At 33.7% G+C, this 21,153-nt stretch overlaps 1 protein-coding gene across 1 annotated transcript in view; it reads right to left on the bottom strand.

The window, feature by feature from the left end:
* LOC136027048 (homeobox protein unc-4-like) overlaps positions 1-17,945 on the bottom strand; it is a 30,628-nt gene extending 12,683 nt beyond the window's left edge. Inside the window, exons 1-2 of the mRNA XM_065703973.1 lie at positions 17,448-17,945; positions 2,634-2,800 (exon numbers count right to left, since the gene is read on the bottom strand). Coding sequence (XP_065560045.1) covers positions 2,634-2,800; positions 17,448-17,865 — 585 coding nt within the window. The 5' untranslated portion in view covers positions 17,866-17,945. The remainder of the gene's footprint in view (positions 1-2,633; positions 2,801-17,447) is intronic.
* Between the last annotated feature and the right edge of the window lie 3,208 nt (positions 17,946-21,153).

The raw sequence follows: 21,153 nt of genomic DNA on the forward strand, positions 1-21,153 counted from the left end.
ATACTTTTAGGGGGTGGTTCCCCTTTTTCTAAAATCAGGCAAATTTTCTCATGTTCGTAGCCTTTAATCAGTAATATTAATCTTAATGACATTTAAATGTTTAAAATCAGCATATTGTGACGATTCTTTTGATATATCTATTGGTATCAAAATTCCGTTTTTAGAGTTTTTGTTTCTATTGAGCCGGGTCACTCTTCACTTACAGTTCGTTACCACAAATTGTTGTTACCACAAATGTCTCCGAGTTGATTGAAAATATACCAACTTTAACTGATATTTGCCGATTTCTGAAGAAGAGAAATAAAAGCACTGGCCTGCCTTACAAACCAAATACACCATTTTATCGGAGGAGAATGGAAGAGCTAAGATTTATGCTAAGGAGGGGGGAGGACTGAGCTGAAAAGTCACATTTGGACATTATTTTATGTTTGATCCATAGATGGGTTCTGGACCATCAACTCCAAAAAGTAGTGCCCACGTTCAATATCCTTCTCATATCCAGTATGATAATCACCATTCTTCTAGTTTATATAATAATTGCAGTGGTAAAAATTTATTGGGGAATCTACACTAGTTAGATTCAAGCCCACGACCCCCTATTTATCTAAATAGTAAGGAATACTGCGTAGCGGTAGGGGCATTGTTAGCTCCAAATCTTTAGCAAATTGTTAGGGATCATTGTTAGCTCCAAAATACATATTTTTAGTAAGCAGAATTTGAATGGTAGCATTTAATTTAAGTTAAATATGTTATTTTGTATATTTAAATGGAATGCACATTGCTCCTAGAGCTATATGTAAACTATGAGATGTATATCAATTAGACTCAAGCCTATGATCCACTGGATATGTGAATGTAAAGTAATGCTGAATAGGGATACGATTGAGATTAGTGTTTTATCTTTAAATTCACAAATAAATAAATAAACTAAACAACACTTTTGCACCGGAGAAAACCTATGAGGGTTTGGAGCAAAAGCACATTTTTGCTCCAATTCATTAGCAAATTCGTCAAAAGTAAATTGTTAGCTTCAAAATGCAGATTTTTGATAAGAAGAATTTGAATGGTAGCATTTAATTTAAATAAAATTTGACATTTTACATTTGTAAATAGAATACACGGCGCTCCTAATGTGTAAACTATGTAAACTGTGGAATATACACCAGTTAGACTCAAACCTATGATCTATTGGAGATGTTAATAGAAAGGAGCATTGAGTAAAGAGACCCACATTGTTAGCTCCAAATTGTTAGAAAATTGTTAGAGGCACAAAGTTAGCTCCAAAACGAAAATTTTGATAAGTAGAATTTAAATTAAATAATTTCTTAGAACACACTGCTTTTCCCTTTACCAAAAATTAAGCAAAGAGAAAACGGGTTTTAATTTCGACAAAGCAGTGAACAAAAAATAAAATACAAAAACAAAACTACACTTTAACTAAAAAATAAAATAATCCGAATATTTCAGCCCCACGTCTTTCTCAACGGAAATAAAATTATAAACGACCAAAAAGAAGAATTTCTTTTTTAAACATAACACAAAAAAAGAAAAAAAACACGACAACTAAACACACGAAAAAAAAAACAATAATTAAATAAGAACGTTAATTTATGTATCTAGGGGGGTATTAATATTAATAGAGATGAAGGGGATTTTAAGATAAACTCAATTTATAATAGTTTAATTAAAGACCAGCTAAAAACTTCAACGAATAGTAATTTACATAATTGTCCTGAAACAAGTGATAACCTTGCGAACTAAAGTTAAAGTAAGGTCAATGCTGTGAGAAGTCAATAGACTGCAGCTGAAATAGCAAATGAAAAAATACATTCGATTTTTAATTCATAAATTTGTTTCATTAACCTCTAAGACTTATTTAGGGGTGGTGGACCTGGGGTTGAGTGACCTTCTTTTGTTTTGTTAAAGTAAATACAATTTTCACTTTTAATAAATTCCCATTTATACACCGATTGTTGCAGAGGATAGGAACCTATGGTTTCATTATAAAAATTTGCTTTGGTGCTGTCGTAAATTATTACCATCAGTGCTGGGAGTTTTGTTTATAATGTGAGTTATTCTTATTTATTTGCTGTTTTTTTTTTCATGTGGTTTGTTGACGTAGTTTTTTTTCTTTTTTGTGTTATGTTTAAAAAAAAAATTTCTTCTTTATTGTCGTTCGTAGTATTTTTTTTCCGTTGAGAAAGGCTCCCGGACGTGGCGCTGAAATATCCGGATTATTTTTATTTTTTTAGTTACCGTGTAATCTTGTTTTTATATTTTATTTTTTGTTCACTGCTTGGTCGAAATTAAAACCCGTCTTCTCTTTGCTGAGTTTTTCGGTAAAATTTAAATTAATAAGAAATCTAAAAATGGCTCATTGTTCAAATGAAAGAAAAGGTTCAAGCAGATTTATTTAAAATAGACTCAAAATTCACATTCTCCCCATAACTTCAAGTCCTGAGACGAAGATATTCAGTATAACGGGTGGCGTTCACTTATAATATAACTTGGAATCACTATCTTATGATTTTATGAAATCTCTCAATCTCATAGCTAATTCTGTTTGTAAGTCTGTACTGCCCCAATTTGTTGGTTTACTATACGTGCATTTTTCTTTATTCTGATAAACTTACCGCAACGCGAGATTCTTTTAAATCTAACCTAAGTGCTAAAGCTTCGCGCATGAAGACATCTGGGTAGTGACTAGAACTGAAAGCTCTTTCGAGCTCTTCCAATTGCCAAGCGCTAAAGTTCGTCCGAGATCTTCGACGCTTGCCATTAGAATCTTCTCCATCTGAATCTGCAAAAGAATAATAGATTGTTTAAAGGACTTTTGGAGAATTTAGTATGGGAGGGTAGGGGAAAAGTCAATGCAAAATAAAGGATTTAAACATCTGCAGTCAATTCAGTATTGTGTTGAAAGCAAGTCAAACCTAATTTGACACCTAAGTCCATGACTGAAGTACTTTTCGAAATGTCTGGAATTTATTTAATAGATAGATAAAAATGAGATTTTCACCCAGGAAAGGAAGTTAAGGCCTGGTGTTCCAAAAAGCTCCATTATTTGTATGTTTTCCCATTAGTTCTATTAATTATGATTCGAATAACCTATCCCAACCAATTTAGTCCCTCTTCCCCTCAATGATTCCTACCAAATACGTGGGTAGACATAATAGACACCAATTCTAATCATAGTTCAAGATTATGATTCTCAAAAAAATACGTCGTGCTGTCGTATCTACTTTTGATGATTTCAAATGAGAGCAAAAAAGTTTTGAAACTTATCACGAAAGCATTTTTGAAAGAATATAATAAGACAACTCCCCAACAATTACAGTGTAGCTGAATAACATGACTTTGGTTTTGCATACAGTGTCTGAAATTATGTAAAGTTAGCATATTCCAAGCCAACGGTATTCAGAGATTTATGGCCCAATCCTGGTTAAAGTCCCTGCCTCGTAAGAAGTAAACACTCTTCCACAAACGTGACCAATAAAAATCACCGAATAATTTGCAGCTTTCGAACTCACTTTAAAAAAAGAGACCTTTCCATTTAAATAAGCCGATATTGGGAGATATTTTAGAAAACAGACCAGCAATTACACAGAAGAAAAAAAAAGTTTACAAGTGGATCTATTGCCTATTTAACAACCTAATAATTGCGGAATAAAATATCTCGGAACTTGGCAAAGAATATACTTTCCTGGTTTGATTAAACCAATGATCCCAAAACTAATCAGAATTTTTTACTTTTTTGCTTGTATATTTGATTTTAGTTAATATTATGCTTCAATGCGTTTTAAACAATTATTTACTTTTTGTTCTGAAACTGAAAGAAATATAATACTGAATCCTAGCAAGAAGAAAAGAAGATACTTTGCGTAATTGCGTTGTTAATTCAAAAGGCATTAAGTTACACTTTTGTTAAATGTTATTAATATTCCATCTTATTAAACTAAATATTCTTGATTGTTTGGTTTAATTTTGATCCTATATCTTATTTGGGTTTTAAGGCAAAAAAGGTTCTTTTTTTTTCAAAATATGTTGTAGTTACATTTTTGAATTGCAGAAATAGCAGGTATGTTCATCTTTTGGATGAAGATTTTGTTCAGTTTATATTGAAAGCTAAACAAAAACCTTTATTTGCAAACAATTGTTCGTATACCAACAAAATGAAATCCACAACATACCTGAATTTTCAAAAAAAGGGGAGAGCATCCCCCCCCCCCCAAAGAAAAGTGATCTTAATGAGAACTACACCATCGAATTTTTTAAGCACAATTATATAGGTAACAAACTCCCATTTACAAAATCGTGGAATTAGAATTTTTTTTTTTTTAGATAGAAGATCCCGGATGCGTGTTTATTTGTTTGGTTGCTTCTTTCCTGAGAAATTATCGCCTTGAACCAATGGTCCAAGAAGAAGGGGAGAGGGCTCTTTTAAACATAAATAAAAAGTTCCAGTGCCCCTTCTAAGTAGCCAAAGAAATCGCGTCACAACTAAGTGGCAATTTCTGTCCTATTAAGGAGCCAAACTACAATTTTGACCCAAATTGTTCAAATTTGCCGTAGATCGAAAATTGTTGAGATAGCTAATCAATTTAAAAATTATTGAAAAACTATGTGTTAAGCTTCCCAGTTTCAGAGGCAGTATTCGTTTTTTTCCCATGAGTGATTGTAGCGCACCAGTGATCCTAGAAGATCGGGAGAAAGCCGATTGAATCGAGGTACCTATCTATTATAGCGACCTCACTCAAGAATTACGCTGTGTAAAACTCGAGAACAAACCATTTTTACCTGTCTGTATTAAGAGACAATTAGCTTACGCTCAGTGGAAAACAAGTGGCGGGCGACACAATACATTAGATTTATATAATTTAGACTATATGATTGCACATTGGGTGTGGGGGTAAAATATTTGGACAGTGTGAAGTTAGAAAACTATTCTTACTTCAGGATATGATGAATAATCCTAGCTACCATATTTTCCATGCAGATCCGCTATACTTTTAAATTGCGGCGGTACGTTCGTTCCTACAGAGTCAAGTAGTCCTTGTAAAGTAAACGGCTAATATATACACTTATTTTAAAGCTTTGTTTAACCAAATTAAAATTGTATTTTTGTATTTTTGTAAAATCAAAAGTGTATTTTTAGGCCCAAATTTTCAAACTTTTGTGAGTAATCTGGTAATTACATACAAGAGTCTTCGAATGCGAGGAGGTATAAACTAATTTTTAATTTATTAAGCTTAATCTTTGTGAGTAATCAGGTATTTATATACAAGAGTATTCGAGGGCGAGAAGGTATAAACTGATTTTTAATAATTAAGCTTAATCTTTGTGAGTAACCAGGTATTTATAGACGATAGTCTTCGAGGGCGAGGAGGTATAAACTAATTTTTCAAACAGCTCGTGGTAACGAACTGTTGGAAAAATATATAAAAGTGAATAGTTAAAATAGACATATCCAACAGTTCGTAGTAACGAACTGAAGTAAGGAGTGACCCAGCTCAATAGTAAACAAAACTCTAAAAAACGAAATTTTAATTCCAAGAGTTACATCAAAAGAATTGAATTTTTATGTTGATTTAAAATATATAAGTTTCATCAAGTATAGATTTACCCATTAGAAGTTACAAGCCTGAGAAAAGTTCCCCCATTTTAGAAAATAGAAAGAAACATCCCCTAAAAGTCATGAAATCTTAACCAAAAATCACACCATAAAATTCAGCGTATAAGAGAACTCAAAAATAGTGGTTTCAAGTTCCTATCTACAAAAATATAGAATTTTGTATTTTTTGCCAGAAGACATATCACGGATGCGTATTTGTCTGTTTGTTTTTTTTTTTCCTAGGGGTGATCGTATCGACCCAGTGGTCCTACAATGTCGCGAGAGGACTTATTCCAACAGAAATTAAAAGTTCGAGTGCCCTTTTTGTGACAAAAAATTGGAGGGCGCCTAGGCCCCCTCCCACGCTCGTTTTTTTCCAAAGTCACCGGACCAAAATTCTGAGATAGCCGTAAATAACGGGGTTAATCTTCTCCACAGTACCTCACTCTTTACGCTAACAAGTGCGTAAATAGGGGATTCATCTCCTCCACAATGCCTCGCTCTTTATGCTAAAATATTTTTAGTAATTACAACTATTTATTCTAATGCCTTTGTGATTCAGGGGCAAACCCAGAACCCAGGGATAGTGGGATCTAATGCAAAAATATCACTGTCCGTCCTCATTAAAAATTTTAATTTTTCGTTTCGTTTGGTCAACGGAGAGGTACTCTAGAGGAAATTGGTAATATGGACGAAAATTACAGTATTACAAAAATAATCTAAATTTGATGTTTAAAAATATATAGTTGCTAGCGAATAATTTCAATGATCGCATACTAAGAAAAAAGAAAGAACATTCAAAATAATAATTAAAGCTATATTATGTCTCCCTAAATTCATGTCCCCCTTACTAATACAATCTGGAGCCGAACGAAAAGCAGCTCATCCCTGTATAAGGCGGGAGGATGTCCTAATGAAAGACTTATGGGAAATGGTAACTTCTTGGGAGGGTGTAAATAAGGAGGCTTTAAATAGATTGGTATGGAGGAAGCGTGTGCGTAGCTATGTTGGCCGTAGGTGGCTTGTGGCTGCAGTGAATTATTAGTCATAGAAGTTGTAGTAATAGTTAAGAAAAACGCCTATGCATAATTTTAAACAAATATTTAAGTGTCATCCGTAAATGATCCTTAACCATTAAAATTTTCAAAACTACGAAAGCTGTTTTCAAAACACTAATTACAACTGTCCTACCCAGAGTATTACGGAAGCCCACTAATGAAAACTTGTTTTTAGCCGTTCAAAATTTTAATAACATTTTTTTTGGGTGTAGTAATAACTGTGGATATAAGCAGTATTTTTGTTTTCAAGCGCCGTATATAATCACAGAAGAGGTTTTCTCAATTATAGCTTAAAGAAAGCAATCATAAAGCAAGGCTAGGTCGTAATTGTTTTACTTGAAAAATTATTATTTAAATATAAGCTATTCTCGAATAACAGTTTTTTACAGTTTGGGGTGAGAATTATTGAGACTAAGCTTCATTCCCGCTTTTACATACCTATAACTCACTGCTTTTTCTTACTGATTTTCGACCAATTTTTGACGTTTTTATATCTAGAAAAATTAAAAAAAGTGCAATATTAATTTCAAATATATATTTCAGTAGACAGATAAAGCTGAATCTCAGCTATCGAGTGACGACAGCAAATTTTTTGTCATACGTTCAAACATTAAAACTGTAGGATGGTAGAAAATAACATACCAAAACTTGCACAGAGGAACATAAGCCTTAAAGACAATCACAAGCCATCATTATCATGAGTAATTTCTGATTTTAGTTTTTTTTTTCTGACTCAAATGGGCAGTTTAAATATTATTTATTGCTGGGCCATCCGTCTGGGATCGGACTAAAAGCAGGCCATCCCTGAATTGGGTGGGAATAATAGAGAATTTAAAGAAAATTAGACCTTTATAGAAGGGAGTAAAGACCAAAGCTTAGAATAAATTGTGGTGTAGGAGGCAGAGTTGTGATGGCGCCAGGCGGCTTGGTGCTGCTGTGAATTGTTAGTAGTAGTAGTAAAAAAAATGGCAAGTATTTAAAGAGTACTGAGCGAGCGATAACTCTTAACTGCTGTATAGCTGTATAGCGTTGGCTTTGGTGTCTGATTTGGGTAATGGATAAAAGGTTCTACAGTTTCATAGAAAGCAGAATTTCCACACAATTTTAAGAATGGAGACACTTCTGCACGACAAATTAGGTCTATTACAGACTGTGTATGGTCTTTCAATTTGTTATTCTTTGTTTTCTGTTTTTTTTATGTGTGTGTTTTTTCATGTGCTGTTATTTTTTTCTATTAAAAATAATTTCTTTTTTTTCTAACGCTTTTTCTATTTATCATTTTAGTAAATCGTGCTATCCCTTAAGTGAGTTTCAGAAAAAAGGAACCATATAAACACGCCTTTTTTTTACCCGTTGTTGTGCTTACATGTTGTCGCCTGTCAGGTTTTGAGAAAGTAAAAGTAAGACAAAACCTGATTGGCTCACTTGTATGAGAGTTTAAGCAAGTATAAAGGACAAACAGGTTTTGAGTCAAAGTATTCTTTTTTAAGTAAATGGAACACAGGCAAATTGTGTGACCAATAAAAACTGCAAGCTCTTTTAGATACTTAAAAGGTCGGACTGACCAATGCAAACAGAGAGGTATGCAAAGGGAGGACCTTGTGGTCTTTTTTCAATTCTAATCTTTTCAAAATTACTGTGCACTACTTATAAAAGTAACCAAATCAAATCTATTTTTCTTTTTATTGCCCCATCCCTGAAAAGTCCTGTATGCGAGCCTGAATGCAGAAATTCTAATATTATTACCGACAGACAAGCAAATTAGCCAACATAAATTGTCTTTCATATGCAAATCAATAAAAATTTATACTATTCATATTTAAATAAAAATCACTAAGAGCCCATTCCGCCCCCACCTTCATTCAGAATACACCTACGCCGGTGCCCAACAGAGGTTCACACAATTAAGCTAAAAAGAGGATTAATAGTTTCAAGTACAAAACGCCACTAGCGTCAGTAAAATAAAAAAGAGCTAAATGAATAAAGCAATGGTTAACACACTTCATCAATGTCTTGCAACTGTGATTTATCCACACAACAATGTGCGCAAACTCTGTGACAACCCTTGGTTATGGCTCATTTTTCATCAGGTATGGACCATACCCAATTTTGACAACAAGATAACAAGGAAGGTGTTTACCCCCTGGTGCAATCATTCGACCGACAGAAGACGCAAATTAAAAGGCGAATCTTCCCTTTATTTAAGTTGGAGGAGGTTGATTAAATGTTTCACTCAATATGAATAATTGACTTATCATGCAACGTCTACACTTGAGGAGATTATGAGAAAAGTTTTCAATACAGGATATGACTTAATCGTTAGTCTAATACATAATATGGTTGCATATAGGCCTAGTAAAACCGTCCATAGGCAAAGATATGTGTATATGCTCCTCCTTAAGATTCCAAGATGTTGGAGCTCAGAGTTATGAGTTGTTCACAACTCAGATCAACTATAGTTGAACTGAACATTTGAAATTGAAGAGGCAAGTTGTCCGAATTTTCCAAAAGATGCAGTGAAGAAAATTCAGTGAAAAATTTCTGATTTTTAAAAGCTAACTGAGTCACTGGGTGTGCTTTTAAATGTCGATATTAGCGAATGTCGTAAAATTCAGTCAAACGGGATCTAGAACAAATTTATAATTCTTAACTAGTCGGTGTGTCAGCACCTTTTCTTAAAGCAAATCTATTCTACGAGCAAAATTGACCTATTCTCCGTAGTTGTTTACGCTATCATTGCCGGCCGAAGTTTAAAGCTATGCTGACACTATTTAATATACTTTTCATTACATTTTCAAAGTCTAAGGTGGGGGGGGGGGTATTTTTTCCAATGAAAATAAAAACAGGAGTATATTTTTCAAAGAATTAATTTCCCAGTGTAATTTCTGCATTAATACCCTTGCATTATTTCCTAGAGTCAACATGCTACTAATACCTCTGCTACGATTTCCTACTAAAAACTCACTGAATACCAAAACCACCTGAGGCTAAGGCAGCTGCTCCTCACTTTTTCAAGTGCGTTCACGGTGCAAACCTCAGAAATGTGAAAATTGGACCTAGAACTTCTGAAAGTCACGCTGGATGTCAATTAGGGAAATATTCCCCTTTTTATATTTTAAAAATACCGAAAGTGGCATTCTGATTGAGAAATGCCTCTCTTTACATGTAATTATGTTGGAAGAATTAAGAATAAAACATTTTTCCTCCCCTTCAGTTGAAAGATGCATTTGACACTCTTCCTCCATATTTTGTAAATTGACCTTGACGTATTTCATAAAAAAATAAATAACAAAACGAACACCTTTCTGAATCAAATAAAAGTTCAAAGAACAGGCGAAAATAGAAATATAATGCAATGTAAATCATGCCAAATCGTAGAAAAATTTTAAATATCTATTGTATAGATTGTCTGACGAAACTAAAAACAATCTTCCGTTAACTAAAAAAAAAAAAAAAAAAAAAAAAAAAAAAAAAAAAAAAAAAAAAAAAAAAAAAAAAAAAAAAAAAAAAAAAAAGTTGCGCACGTCGTTTTGCTGATTAGCTTTGTTAACTAAAGCTACCCATAAAATGGGTCGTAAAAGAGATTCTGCGCAAAAAATAGCGCTTAAGATGAACGAAGTCTTTAAATTACATATTGAGAGAAACCCCTTCTCTTTGTTGAAATATGAAAATGATAAACATCTCTTACCATGATAGATAATTTTGACAGATCCCATATCTCTTCCTCCACAACTTATATCCTCAGACCCAATTTCCAAAGTTTATATGAACCTACACTCTACCCGGAAAAAATCCAAATGAATTTGATCGCGCAGTCACAAACAAATATTGCCAATTTCGATGCATGTCCCGATGTTGCCGGACGTCTGTCAAAACCTTTCGAGAATAAGTACTCGTTCTCAACTGACTCCTTGCACGTGAAAAAAATATACACTGGAATTTGACGTTATATGAGACCAAATCCTGTAGAAGGGGCTCGGGGACCAAGTCCCGCCCCCCCAAAAAAATCCTAGATTTTTCCATTCCGGGCTCTTCTTATTCAAATTATCACAAAAGTTACTTTTGTTATCCCCCCAAATAAAATCTCTGCGTAAGTGCCCTTACTGAATCAATCAGTTTGTAGTAACAAACTGCACGTAAGGAGCAACTCGGCTCAATAGTAACTGAAACTCTAAAAGCGGAATTTTTATATTAATAGATATATAAGAAAATTGGGTTTATTATGCTGATTGTTTGGTCTTTTATACTTTCCAAATTCAATAATCGCTTCTTGGACAACTTCCATTTCGAGCCCTTAAAGGTTAAAAATGTGTTCATAAGAATACTGCATAGGAATGCTAATTATTATTCATTAGCCTTAATAGTAAAATGCTATTTTTAAAACGAATTTGCAGGATTTTTTGAAAAGAGCCTGAAAACCTTTGAAAAAAGAACCAGAGCATAACGGATGGTAAAGGATATCATTTGGATCACCATTGTTGAAAGCCCCGATTAGGAAACTTACTACCCCCACCTTGAACAACAAGAAGAAACCCATTGTTGGATGGGTAGCACTGATGTATCCTTTTGAATTGAGATTTTTGAATAATTTTTGAAAAAGAATTGAAACTTATAATCCAAATTATCCGATCAGGATTCGGATTATCTATTTCCTTAGAAGGGCAGATTGTAGTCAATCTCATACCTTAGCTGGAATTCTGGAAAGATCTTAGCTTTGTGGCTACAGTTTTAAGATTTCTAAGACATTTTTCTTGGAAAACATGAGTTTTCAACCACTTACGAGACTTTACAGCCAAATGAAAACTAATATTTTGCGTAAGAAGAATTTTTGTGGGTAACCACCTTGATGTTTTGTTCAGTTACTTTCAATTCGTTTTCGTGGTCTTCTCAAGTTTTAATGTCCCTAAACTTTTTTTAATCTTCAACCTTTTAAGCCGAATCTGCAAATCATGAATGCATCATGTCCAACCATAAAAAAAATATTTATGTGAAAATTCAATACAACTAGTATGTTCAAGTATATTGTATTTTTGTTGGCATAATTGTCCTTTAAACCTGTTATATTTATTTTTTTGTAAGCTGTTTAAAACTACCGCCATTTGTGAGGAGATGTGGTATATTTAATTAATATTAAGCTACACAGTTTTCTATTTCCGGAAAATTTGGCAATAGACCTTGCGTTTTTTTCGCTATAATACCCTAGTAAAGTAAAAATAGTGAAAGATGACTATAAAATCTTAAATGATTTTATAGACAAAAGACTTTAGTTAGTATTTCAATTTTTCAGGGGGTGGGGTAAATGGAGAATTTAATCAAATTTTTTAATGAAGTGGCTTAGGGATTCTCGATTTGATTTCAGGGAATTTCGGAAAAACCCGAAAAGTCAAAATTATTGATTTTTTATGGAAGGAGATTTTTCAGAATAACCTAAAAAGAGGATCAGTTTGGTTAGTTAATTTGTTATAATAGAAACAATCAAGGAAACCTATCAAAAAGGTACAACTGCCTAATTCAAAGTAAAGCCAAGAAATTGAACACAAAATTCATCAAACTGACAGAAGGAATATAAAATAAGTTTCTAAAAAAAGAAGAATAATCTATATTTTGGCCAAATATGAAAATACTGTCCAATGCAGTTGTTAGAAATGGCATGCCTATTAACAATTTAAGGCTCTATGTATTGTTTATTGCATCATATTAGACTAGTAGTACTGATAAAGGCTTATTATGGTTTCACAAAGCCAAAGTATGAACAGGAGGTATATGAGGATTAATTTTCGGTTTGGGCTGAAGCACTTTAAAAAGGCATTTGGGTGGTGAAAATTGCCAGGGGTTGTCCTGGTTTCTTTTAAATTTTAGATTGTCTCAAAGAGCTTCAACATATTTGGTAATATTTGCAAAATAAAGTGCCAATGGTAAAATCCAATGCAGTTTTATAACTTGTCTATTTCGGCCAAAACAGAATTTTTCAGTATGCCTTTTTAGTCCTATTATTTTCCTAGTGAGAAATACTTCCTAAAAAAAGCCAAGAAACTCAAAACTACATAGTCAAACAGTTCGTGGTAACGAACTGTAGTAAGGAGCGACCCGGCTCAATAGTAACCAAAACTCTAAAAAATGGAATTTTGATACCAATAGCTATATCAAAAGAATCGCATTTCAATGCTGGTTTTAAATATATAAGTTTCATCAAGTTTAGTCTTACCCATCAAAAGTTACGAGCCTGAGAAAATTTGCGTTATTTTAGAAAATAGGGGGAACGCCCCCTAAAAGTCATAGAATCTTAACGAAAATCACGCCATCAGATTCAGCGTATCAGAGAACCCTATTGTAGAAGTTTCGAGCTCCTATCTACAAAAAATGTGGAATTTTGCATTTTTTGCCAGAAGGCAGATCACGGATGCGTGTTTATTTGTTTTTTTGTTTTTTTGTTGTTTTTTTTCCCCAGGGGTGATCGTATCGACCCAGTTGTCCTAGAATGTTGCAAGAGGGCTCATTCTAACGGAAATGAAAAGTTCTAGTGCCCTTTTTAAGTGACCAAAAAAATTGGAGGGCACCTAGGCCCCCTCCCACGCTAATTATTTTCCCAAAGTCAACGGATCAAAATTCTGAGATAGCCATTTTATTCAGCGTAGTCGAAAAACCTTATAACTATGTCTTTGGGAACGACTTACTCCCCCACAGTCCCCGTGGGAGGGGCAACAAGTTACAAACTTTGACCTGTGCTTACATATAGTAATGGTTATTGGGAAGTATACAGGCGTTTTCAGGAGGATTTTTTTGGTTTGGGGGAGGGGTTGAGAAGAGGGGGATATGCTGGGGGAACTTTCCTTCGAGAATTTGTAATGGGAGAAGAAAATTTCCATGATGGGAGAGCAGGATTTACTAGCATTATTTGGTAGGTCAGTTTAGATATAAAAGTTTAAATATTTCAACTTTGGGCCAATCTATGGCGAACATACAGATGGAAGCTCCAAAAATCACCCCGAAAATTGACCACATGCCTGAAATTAGATTGTGCATATTAAAATGTGCATATTTGTTCAGTTGAACATCACTTTCATGATGCCCCGGAAATTTCGCCTTGACACGTTAAGCCGTTCCAAAAATATTGTTGATGTGTGCATTTGACACCCTTTTCATCTTAATACTCTAAGCTTTACACGTGAAATTAGCTACACTTTGATTTATGATAATATTTGCTTGTGTTAATTTTGAGATGATTATTGATCTTAATTTTTTTACTTAATTATTACTAACAATTAATAATTAATTATTCATGAATTAATTATTGTGGAGAGACAAAATAAAACATGCATTAATTCAAAAACGTTCAGAAATTAAATAAAAGAAAAATTAAACGGAAAGTAAGGAGGCGACATTAAAACTTAAAGCGAACAAAATTATTCCGTAAATGAAAGAGGTTGTCCCCTGCGCAACTCCTCACTCTTTACACTAAAGTATTTTTTTAATTTAAAAGTACAGCTGGAAAATAATAACATGCATTACTTCAAAAACGTTCAGAAATTAAATAAAAAAAACAAGTTTTTTAAACTGCAAGTAAGGAGCGACAGTAAAACTTAAAACGAACAGAAATTACTTCGTATATGAAAGAGGCTGCTTCCTCATCAACGCCTCGCTCTTTACGCTAAAGTTTGACTCTTTCTCTCAATTCTTCTTTCTAAAACAGTAAAAAACTTTAGCGTAAAGAGCGGGGCGTTGATGAGGAAGCAGCCTCTTTCATATACGAAGTAATTTCTGTTCGTTTTAAGTTTTACTGTCGCTCCTTACTTGCAGTTTAAAAAACTTGTTTTTTTTATTTAATTATCAAACAAATGGAAGAAATTGGCTTGTCTTATTCAGTCTTGGTTGCGTCGACACTGACATCCCAAAGAAGAAATCAAAATGTAGAATATTCTTATACTTTTTATAAATCAAGTGATGAAGGTAAATATTATATCTAGCTCAGGCACAAGGCCGTATAGGGGAGGAGAATGAAGGGGTTCGAACCCCCTCTCCCAAAAATTGTTTGTCCGACTCGTAAAAACGAAACAAAACAGAATATAAACAAATTTTTGACGCGTTTATAAAGCTTTTTTGTTATCCCCCCCCCCAAAAAAAGTCCTGGATACACTCTACTTTAATATACAAGAGGTAGGGACTTAATCAGCAATGCTAAAGATCAGAGGTGTAATTTTGTCATAATGCTTTGGGGGAGGTCAGAGTTGGAGCCAATTTTTCCAAATCAAGTGGAAATGACAGTGAAAACTGAAAAATGAGCCATATAGAAAAAAAAAATAAAGGCAAAGATACCCGTTTCTGTGCAAGCTGAAATATAGTTTTCACAAGATTTTTGAAGGAACTAAATTTCAGCTGAGGGGGCAAACTAGAATCTGTGGGGAGTTGCAAATTGACGTCTGGAAGGGGCAGTTGCCCCTCCAAGCTTAACAGCAAATTACGCCCTCATAGTAATTGGTAAAGATGGTCAGCTTCTATCTGTCAAACTTCGTTGAAACATAAATTTACCTTGGTAATTTCATTATCAAGTAGTTTGTAGCAATTGTCATCAAGTAGAACTGTCATTAAATAGCGATTAATGCTATGAACAATTGGAATTTTCAGAAAAGGAATCTTGATAATGTATTATTCCTCAAAGGTTGTCTTAATTTTTTATTGTGCCTCTAAATGTATAGAATTATATATATATATATATATATATATATATATATATATATATATATATATATATATATATATATATATATATATATATATATATATATATATATATATATATATATATATATATTATAAATATATAGGCGAATATTAGGCACGAAACATGGACACTGAGGGGTGAAATATCCTCTCTTATTGCAGAAATGACAATTTAATATTGAAAATTATATCTTACGTAGAAAAACAAATGCGCTAAATGAGCTATTTTTCTTGAAGGATTATCCATTAAAAAGTTTAAATTCAATTTTAAGAGGGGAGTTCTTAGTGACAATGCCCTTATCAGATTTAGAACAACCATGAATAGGGTATTATACGAACAGAAATTCAAAATATAGGCTTTTTCAAGTGAATGTAAAGAGCAACACAAAATTTAAGCGAGCAGAAATTACTATGTAAATAAGGAGGACTATTCCCTCTTCAACCTTCTTCCCCTATTAACTCTGAAGTTCTTAGTTTGACCTCCTAATTCATTAAGAAGGACTGCTCAAGCACAGGGGCAATTTGAATAATATAAACAATAGTTCTCACAATGATTCAGGAGCCTATCGACGCGCAGTGGCTTTGAAACTTATTTCAATCTAAATGTTTCGAAATGTAATCAGCAATTACAACACTTGCAATTACCCATTAACTAAATTTATTGCACTCATAAGTGCTTCCAGTGAAGCGCTATAAACTAACTTAAAGAGCAGCGGGTCGAGGTTGATGAGGGGGTTTCTCCCTCATATATTTATAAATTTATATTTAATTTTAAGTTTTAATATGGTCTTTACTTTAATTTAACAAAATTTTTTCTTATTATTTAATTTGACTTCCTACAATGATCTCATTTCACGAGGTCTCAACATTTTTTTTCTTATCTGTTGAGTGATTTTTATTTAACACGTATTTTGTTACTGTACAACTTTATGACAGGGCTTAGGTTTTTAATACAATTATTATAATCATATATGGTATATAAAACAAAAAACCTTTCTTTTGGCAAAAAATGTTTTTTGATATAGGACCCACCACGAACGAGTCGTCAAGCAAATTAGTAAAAGCAATAATATACAGATGTGTTTGTGCATGAACTAGCTAAACCAACCCCTTTCAGATCTACCCCCTAACTTAGAAAAGTTTCCGTCGGAGAAAAAACTGTGTATTACAGCCAAAGAGACGTAGAGTTCCTGCGCAATGTTTTAGACAGAATGAAAATTTCATTTCTTTATTATTTCCTTAAATACATTGACTATACTGTAAAAAAAAACAAGGTAATTCACATCATTGGAATGACTCTTAGAACAGCTAGTTTATCAACTTCCAACTTCTTTGAAATTTATTTGACTCTATAATAGTTCATTGCTATGCAAAACTGCCAACAAGGGCCGTGACAATATGAACAAAAAACTAATCAACAAGCGGCATACCAAGCACATAAATGACATCCATACTCCAACTACACAAAATGGGCCCTATGGTTCAGTCCCAGGGACATCAAAAATTCAGGCGATGGAGAAGGGCGAAATTTATCTTTAAGAACCTAGATGAAAGGTCAATGAAATTGTTTTTTCCACTTTTTTTTAACAAGAACACAATCGGGGTATTTTCAAATACCCCGAAAATGATATTTTCTAAAATTTTGAGGCGTAAGGTGCCACCCGCTCACCAATTGACAATTCTGTTTAGTAATATTATCAGGAGTTTCCCCACCTATTGAATTTTCCCAATACCCATTTTGGTCGTTATTCTTATCTGATTATTTCTATAATAAAACCTACCTTATTTGTTACATTCCCCTAGAAAATGCAGAATTTTCCCCAGTTCCCCCTTCATTTGATTAGAAAAGAATAGTTGGTTTTCACCCATTTTGTACAAGTGAATATCCGAACACATGAATTATATGTTCTTAAAGAAGAAGAATTTGGCCACAATAGTTTTTTTTATACCATGTAACCATAATTAATGAAAAATCTGAATCCACTTAAATCATGTCATAAAAGTACCCTTTCTGTTTCAGGCCAAAGATAATATATACTATAAAGTTCGTATTAATTTACCTGAGCCATCTCCATCATGACCGGTTCTGGAAGGAGATGGAGGTGGACTAGTCGATAGTCCCGGTGTATCACAATATTTCTGAAATCCAAAACCTGGAAACACTGGTAAAGGTGCCGTCGGCATACGGGCTTTGATCTCACTAAGTGCCGCTTGCTGTGTACGATAAAAGTTTAATGCCCAAATACTGGCAGGGGAATTTACAATAGCCGAAGTATGAAGTAACTTTTGTTGATGGAATAGGGGATTTTGTAACTGAGGTAAGTTTGCAAAAGGAAACGCCTGAAATGGCAGGCGAAGCGCCTGGTGGAAAGGCGGTAAGGTAAGTCTGTCTTCATGGAATGATTTTAACATATCCTGTTGCTTTGCTAGCATTACTGCATAATTGTCTTGTACACTTTGTTGAAAATGTTGTTCCATATTTACAAAATCAATCCACTTTTTCACTCTATTTCTATTAACTTTAGAGAAATCACTGATCTTCTTTTGCTATTTCAACTTCAAGCCATGGCTGAATTGTAATAAAATCATCTTCCTCAAGTGAAGCATTTTGCCATAAAATTGAAGAGCTGACTCCGCCCCTGCATGATGATTGGCTAAATGTTTTTGATCTTTCCATTTTAGAGCTCAGCAAGTTACTAAACAGAAGCCTGTTTTATGAACAGCCTAGCACAATCAGGATTGTTTACTTTATATGTGACACGGGGTTCAGTTGGTTGAATTAGGGGGGGGGGGGGTCAAAAATCCTGAATCCTCTATATTTAGCGCTCATCTCTTAGATTTTGAAAAATAAATAATTGGAAATCTTATTTTTGGTATTTTCATTGAAAAACGACAAATTTGACCCCTAGATGTAGAAAAATACATTTTGCGCCCTTCTAAATTTTCAAGAAACGAAGCCACTTACACGTTTCAAAACAGCATAGGTTAACCCAAAGTTTCACTTAGTGCATTTAAGTACGGAAATAGTTTTACATAATTGGCAATTTTTACCGCAAATAATATTTTGCAAGTGTAGTGTTTCCATGCATGCAAGCTTCAGAAATTGCACCCAATACAGTCTTTTTATGGGATGATGTATCTTGTGACCGTATGGTTGAAAATCCGATGAAGAGTATGATAGTGCATTATTCGCAATTTTTTCGTTGATTGGCGTGGTCATCGGACAAAAATCCACATTAAGGTCAACTCGAGGAGGCTTCAGCCTTCTCCCCCCCCCCCCATCCGCTACAATACTACAGATTAAAGTTAATCTGTATTTTCTGATATACGTCCTTTTTGCATTTATTTAATTACTAAATAAAAAAGTGCTACTTTATATCTGCTGTTTCGAAGGTTTTGACCCCCCCCCCGAAAAAAAATTCCTGCGTACGTGCCTGGGGTGCTGCGACCCTTTAATAATTACACTCTTTACGCTAAAGGTTGACTTTTTTCTACCGATGTTTCAAAGACAAATTCTATATAAAAAGAGCTTATGATTCGTACTTTGTGTCGATTATACAATTTTCAGTTATTGTTTTCAAAATAACTATCAGTAACTAAAGCACTTGCAATCACCAACTCGATGCATTTTTGCACTTTAAAAAGCTTTTAAATAAGCATTAATTAGACTTCGGCATACAAAGAAAGAGTTTAGCGGTTGTCATTCCCTCCTATACAGAATAATTTCGTTCGTTTGAGTTCGAATCTCGCCCTTCCCTTTCATTTGAAAAAAAAAACTGTTGTTTAAAATATAGTTACTATAAGGTCCAGGATTTCTATGAGATGTATTAACCCAGATAACCGGAGAGGGCTTCAAGTGATAATAGGGCCTTATGAGTGTTTTAACCAGCATTCCAGAGATGGAATGAATGAATGGTGTCAGAGTGTGACTATGTTTGCGAATACGAAACAGTTTGTAGTAATGAACTGTAAGAAGGAAGTGGCTCAGCCCAATAGTAACCGAAACAGTAAGCACAGAATTTTGATAACAATAGATACAGCAAAAAAATTGGGCTCCAGAAATTATCATTTTTTTGCCAGAAGGAAGATCCAGGATAAATATTTACTTGTTTTTTGTTAGTTTTTTCCCCAGAGGAGATATTTCGAATTGTTCTAGTGTCCTTTGCAAGTAGTCAAAACGATTGAAGGGGAAATAGCCACTCCCTTACGCTCCTTTTCCCCCTAAAACGCCTGATCAAAATTTTGAGGTAGCCCTTGATTCAGCATAATTGAAGGGTCTAATATTTATCCCTTGGGGATGACATGACCCAAAAGAGTCCTTCAGAAAACGGTGGTGAGTTTTGAAATTTATGGCATTTGTTGTTGGAAAAATATAGTTTTTTTGGAGAGGGATTCATACGTGGGGGATTTTCCACGGGGAGAATTTTCCGAGGAGAGAAAGCTTCCGGGGGAATATTTTCCGGAGAAATTTTGACAGGGGGAGAGGATTTCTTAGATTTATTTTAAAAACGGCCAGAAATTAGATGAAAAACATTTTTTTAGGTGGAATTAATGAACAGCATTAACACTTAAATGAATAAACATTATTCGATATTTGAGGTGGGCGTACCCTCTCTCAACCCTGGATCTTTATGCTAAAGCTTGACTTTTTGTCACAATTCTTTAAGAAAAACTAATAAAGTGCCTTAGAATTTGAACGAGAAGTATTTTTAAAGAACTTTATGACTTCAACGTAAATAGCGAGGGTAGAGGTAGCCTCCTTATAATCGGAATAATTTATGTTCCCTTTTATTTTGCTCCTTGGTTAAAATTGAAAACCTTGTTATTTATTTCAAAGTAAAATTTATTCCTTTTTAATATTAAATAAAAAAAGAAGTTTTTTAACTGAAAGTAAGGAGCGACATTAAAACTTAAACGAACAGAAATTATCCGTGTATGAAAGGGGCTGTTCCTTCCTCGACGTCCCACTCTTTACGCTAAAGTTTGAATCTTTCTCCCTATTTTACTTTATAAAACAGTAAATAACTTTAGCGTAAAGAGCGGGACGTTGAGGAAGGAACAGCCCCCCTTTCATACACGGAGTAATTTCTGTTCGTTTTAAGTTTTAATGTCACTTCTTACATTCAGTTAAAAAAATTTTTTTTTTTTATTCAATCTCTGAACGTTTTTGAATTAATGCATGTTTGATTTTGGCTCTCCGCAAATGAATAATTAAAACGAAATTTGCGTATTAATTTTTTTTTTGCTAAATGGCTTTCTCTTAGTTTTGATCAGACGATTTTGAGAAAAAGAATGGGAGAGGACGCCTAGATGCCCTCCAATTTTTCGGTTACTTAAAAAGGCAACTAGAATTTTTAGTTTTTAACGAACGTTTTTATTAGTTAAAAAATATACATAGCTTACAAATTAACTTACGTAACGAACTTCTATATTCGTATATTTTTATTATCTATGTGAGGGGGTTTGCCCCCTCGTTAATACCTCGCTCTTTACATTAAAACTTTAATTTTGTCCTAATTCTTTAAGATTCACCCCTGAATCTCAAAAGCTGTAGAATAAATAGTTGGAATTAATAAAAATACTTTAGCATAAAGAGTGGGGTATTTAGGAAGAGATGAGCCCCCCCCCCATATGCGTAATAATCTCTGTTCGTTTTAAGTTTTAATGCTGGTCCTTACTTTCAGTGGAAAAAACTTTTTCATATTTATTTTTTCATTTGTTTTTTAAGAATAATGCTAGAAAATCCTGCCCCCTTCATGGAATTTC

This window comes from Artemia franciscana, chromosome 5 (genome assembly GCF_032884065.1).
Source record: "Artemia franciscana chromosome 5, ASM3288406v1, whole genome shotgun sequence".
In the NCBI taxonomy this organism is placed as follows: domain Eukaryota; kingdom Metazoa; phylum Arthropoda; class Branchiopoda; order Anostraca; family Artemiidae; genus Artemia; species Artemia franciscana.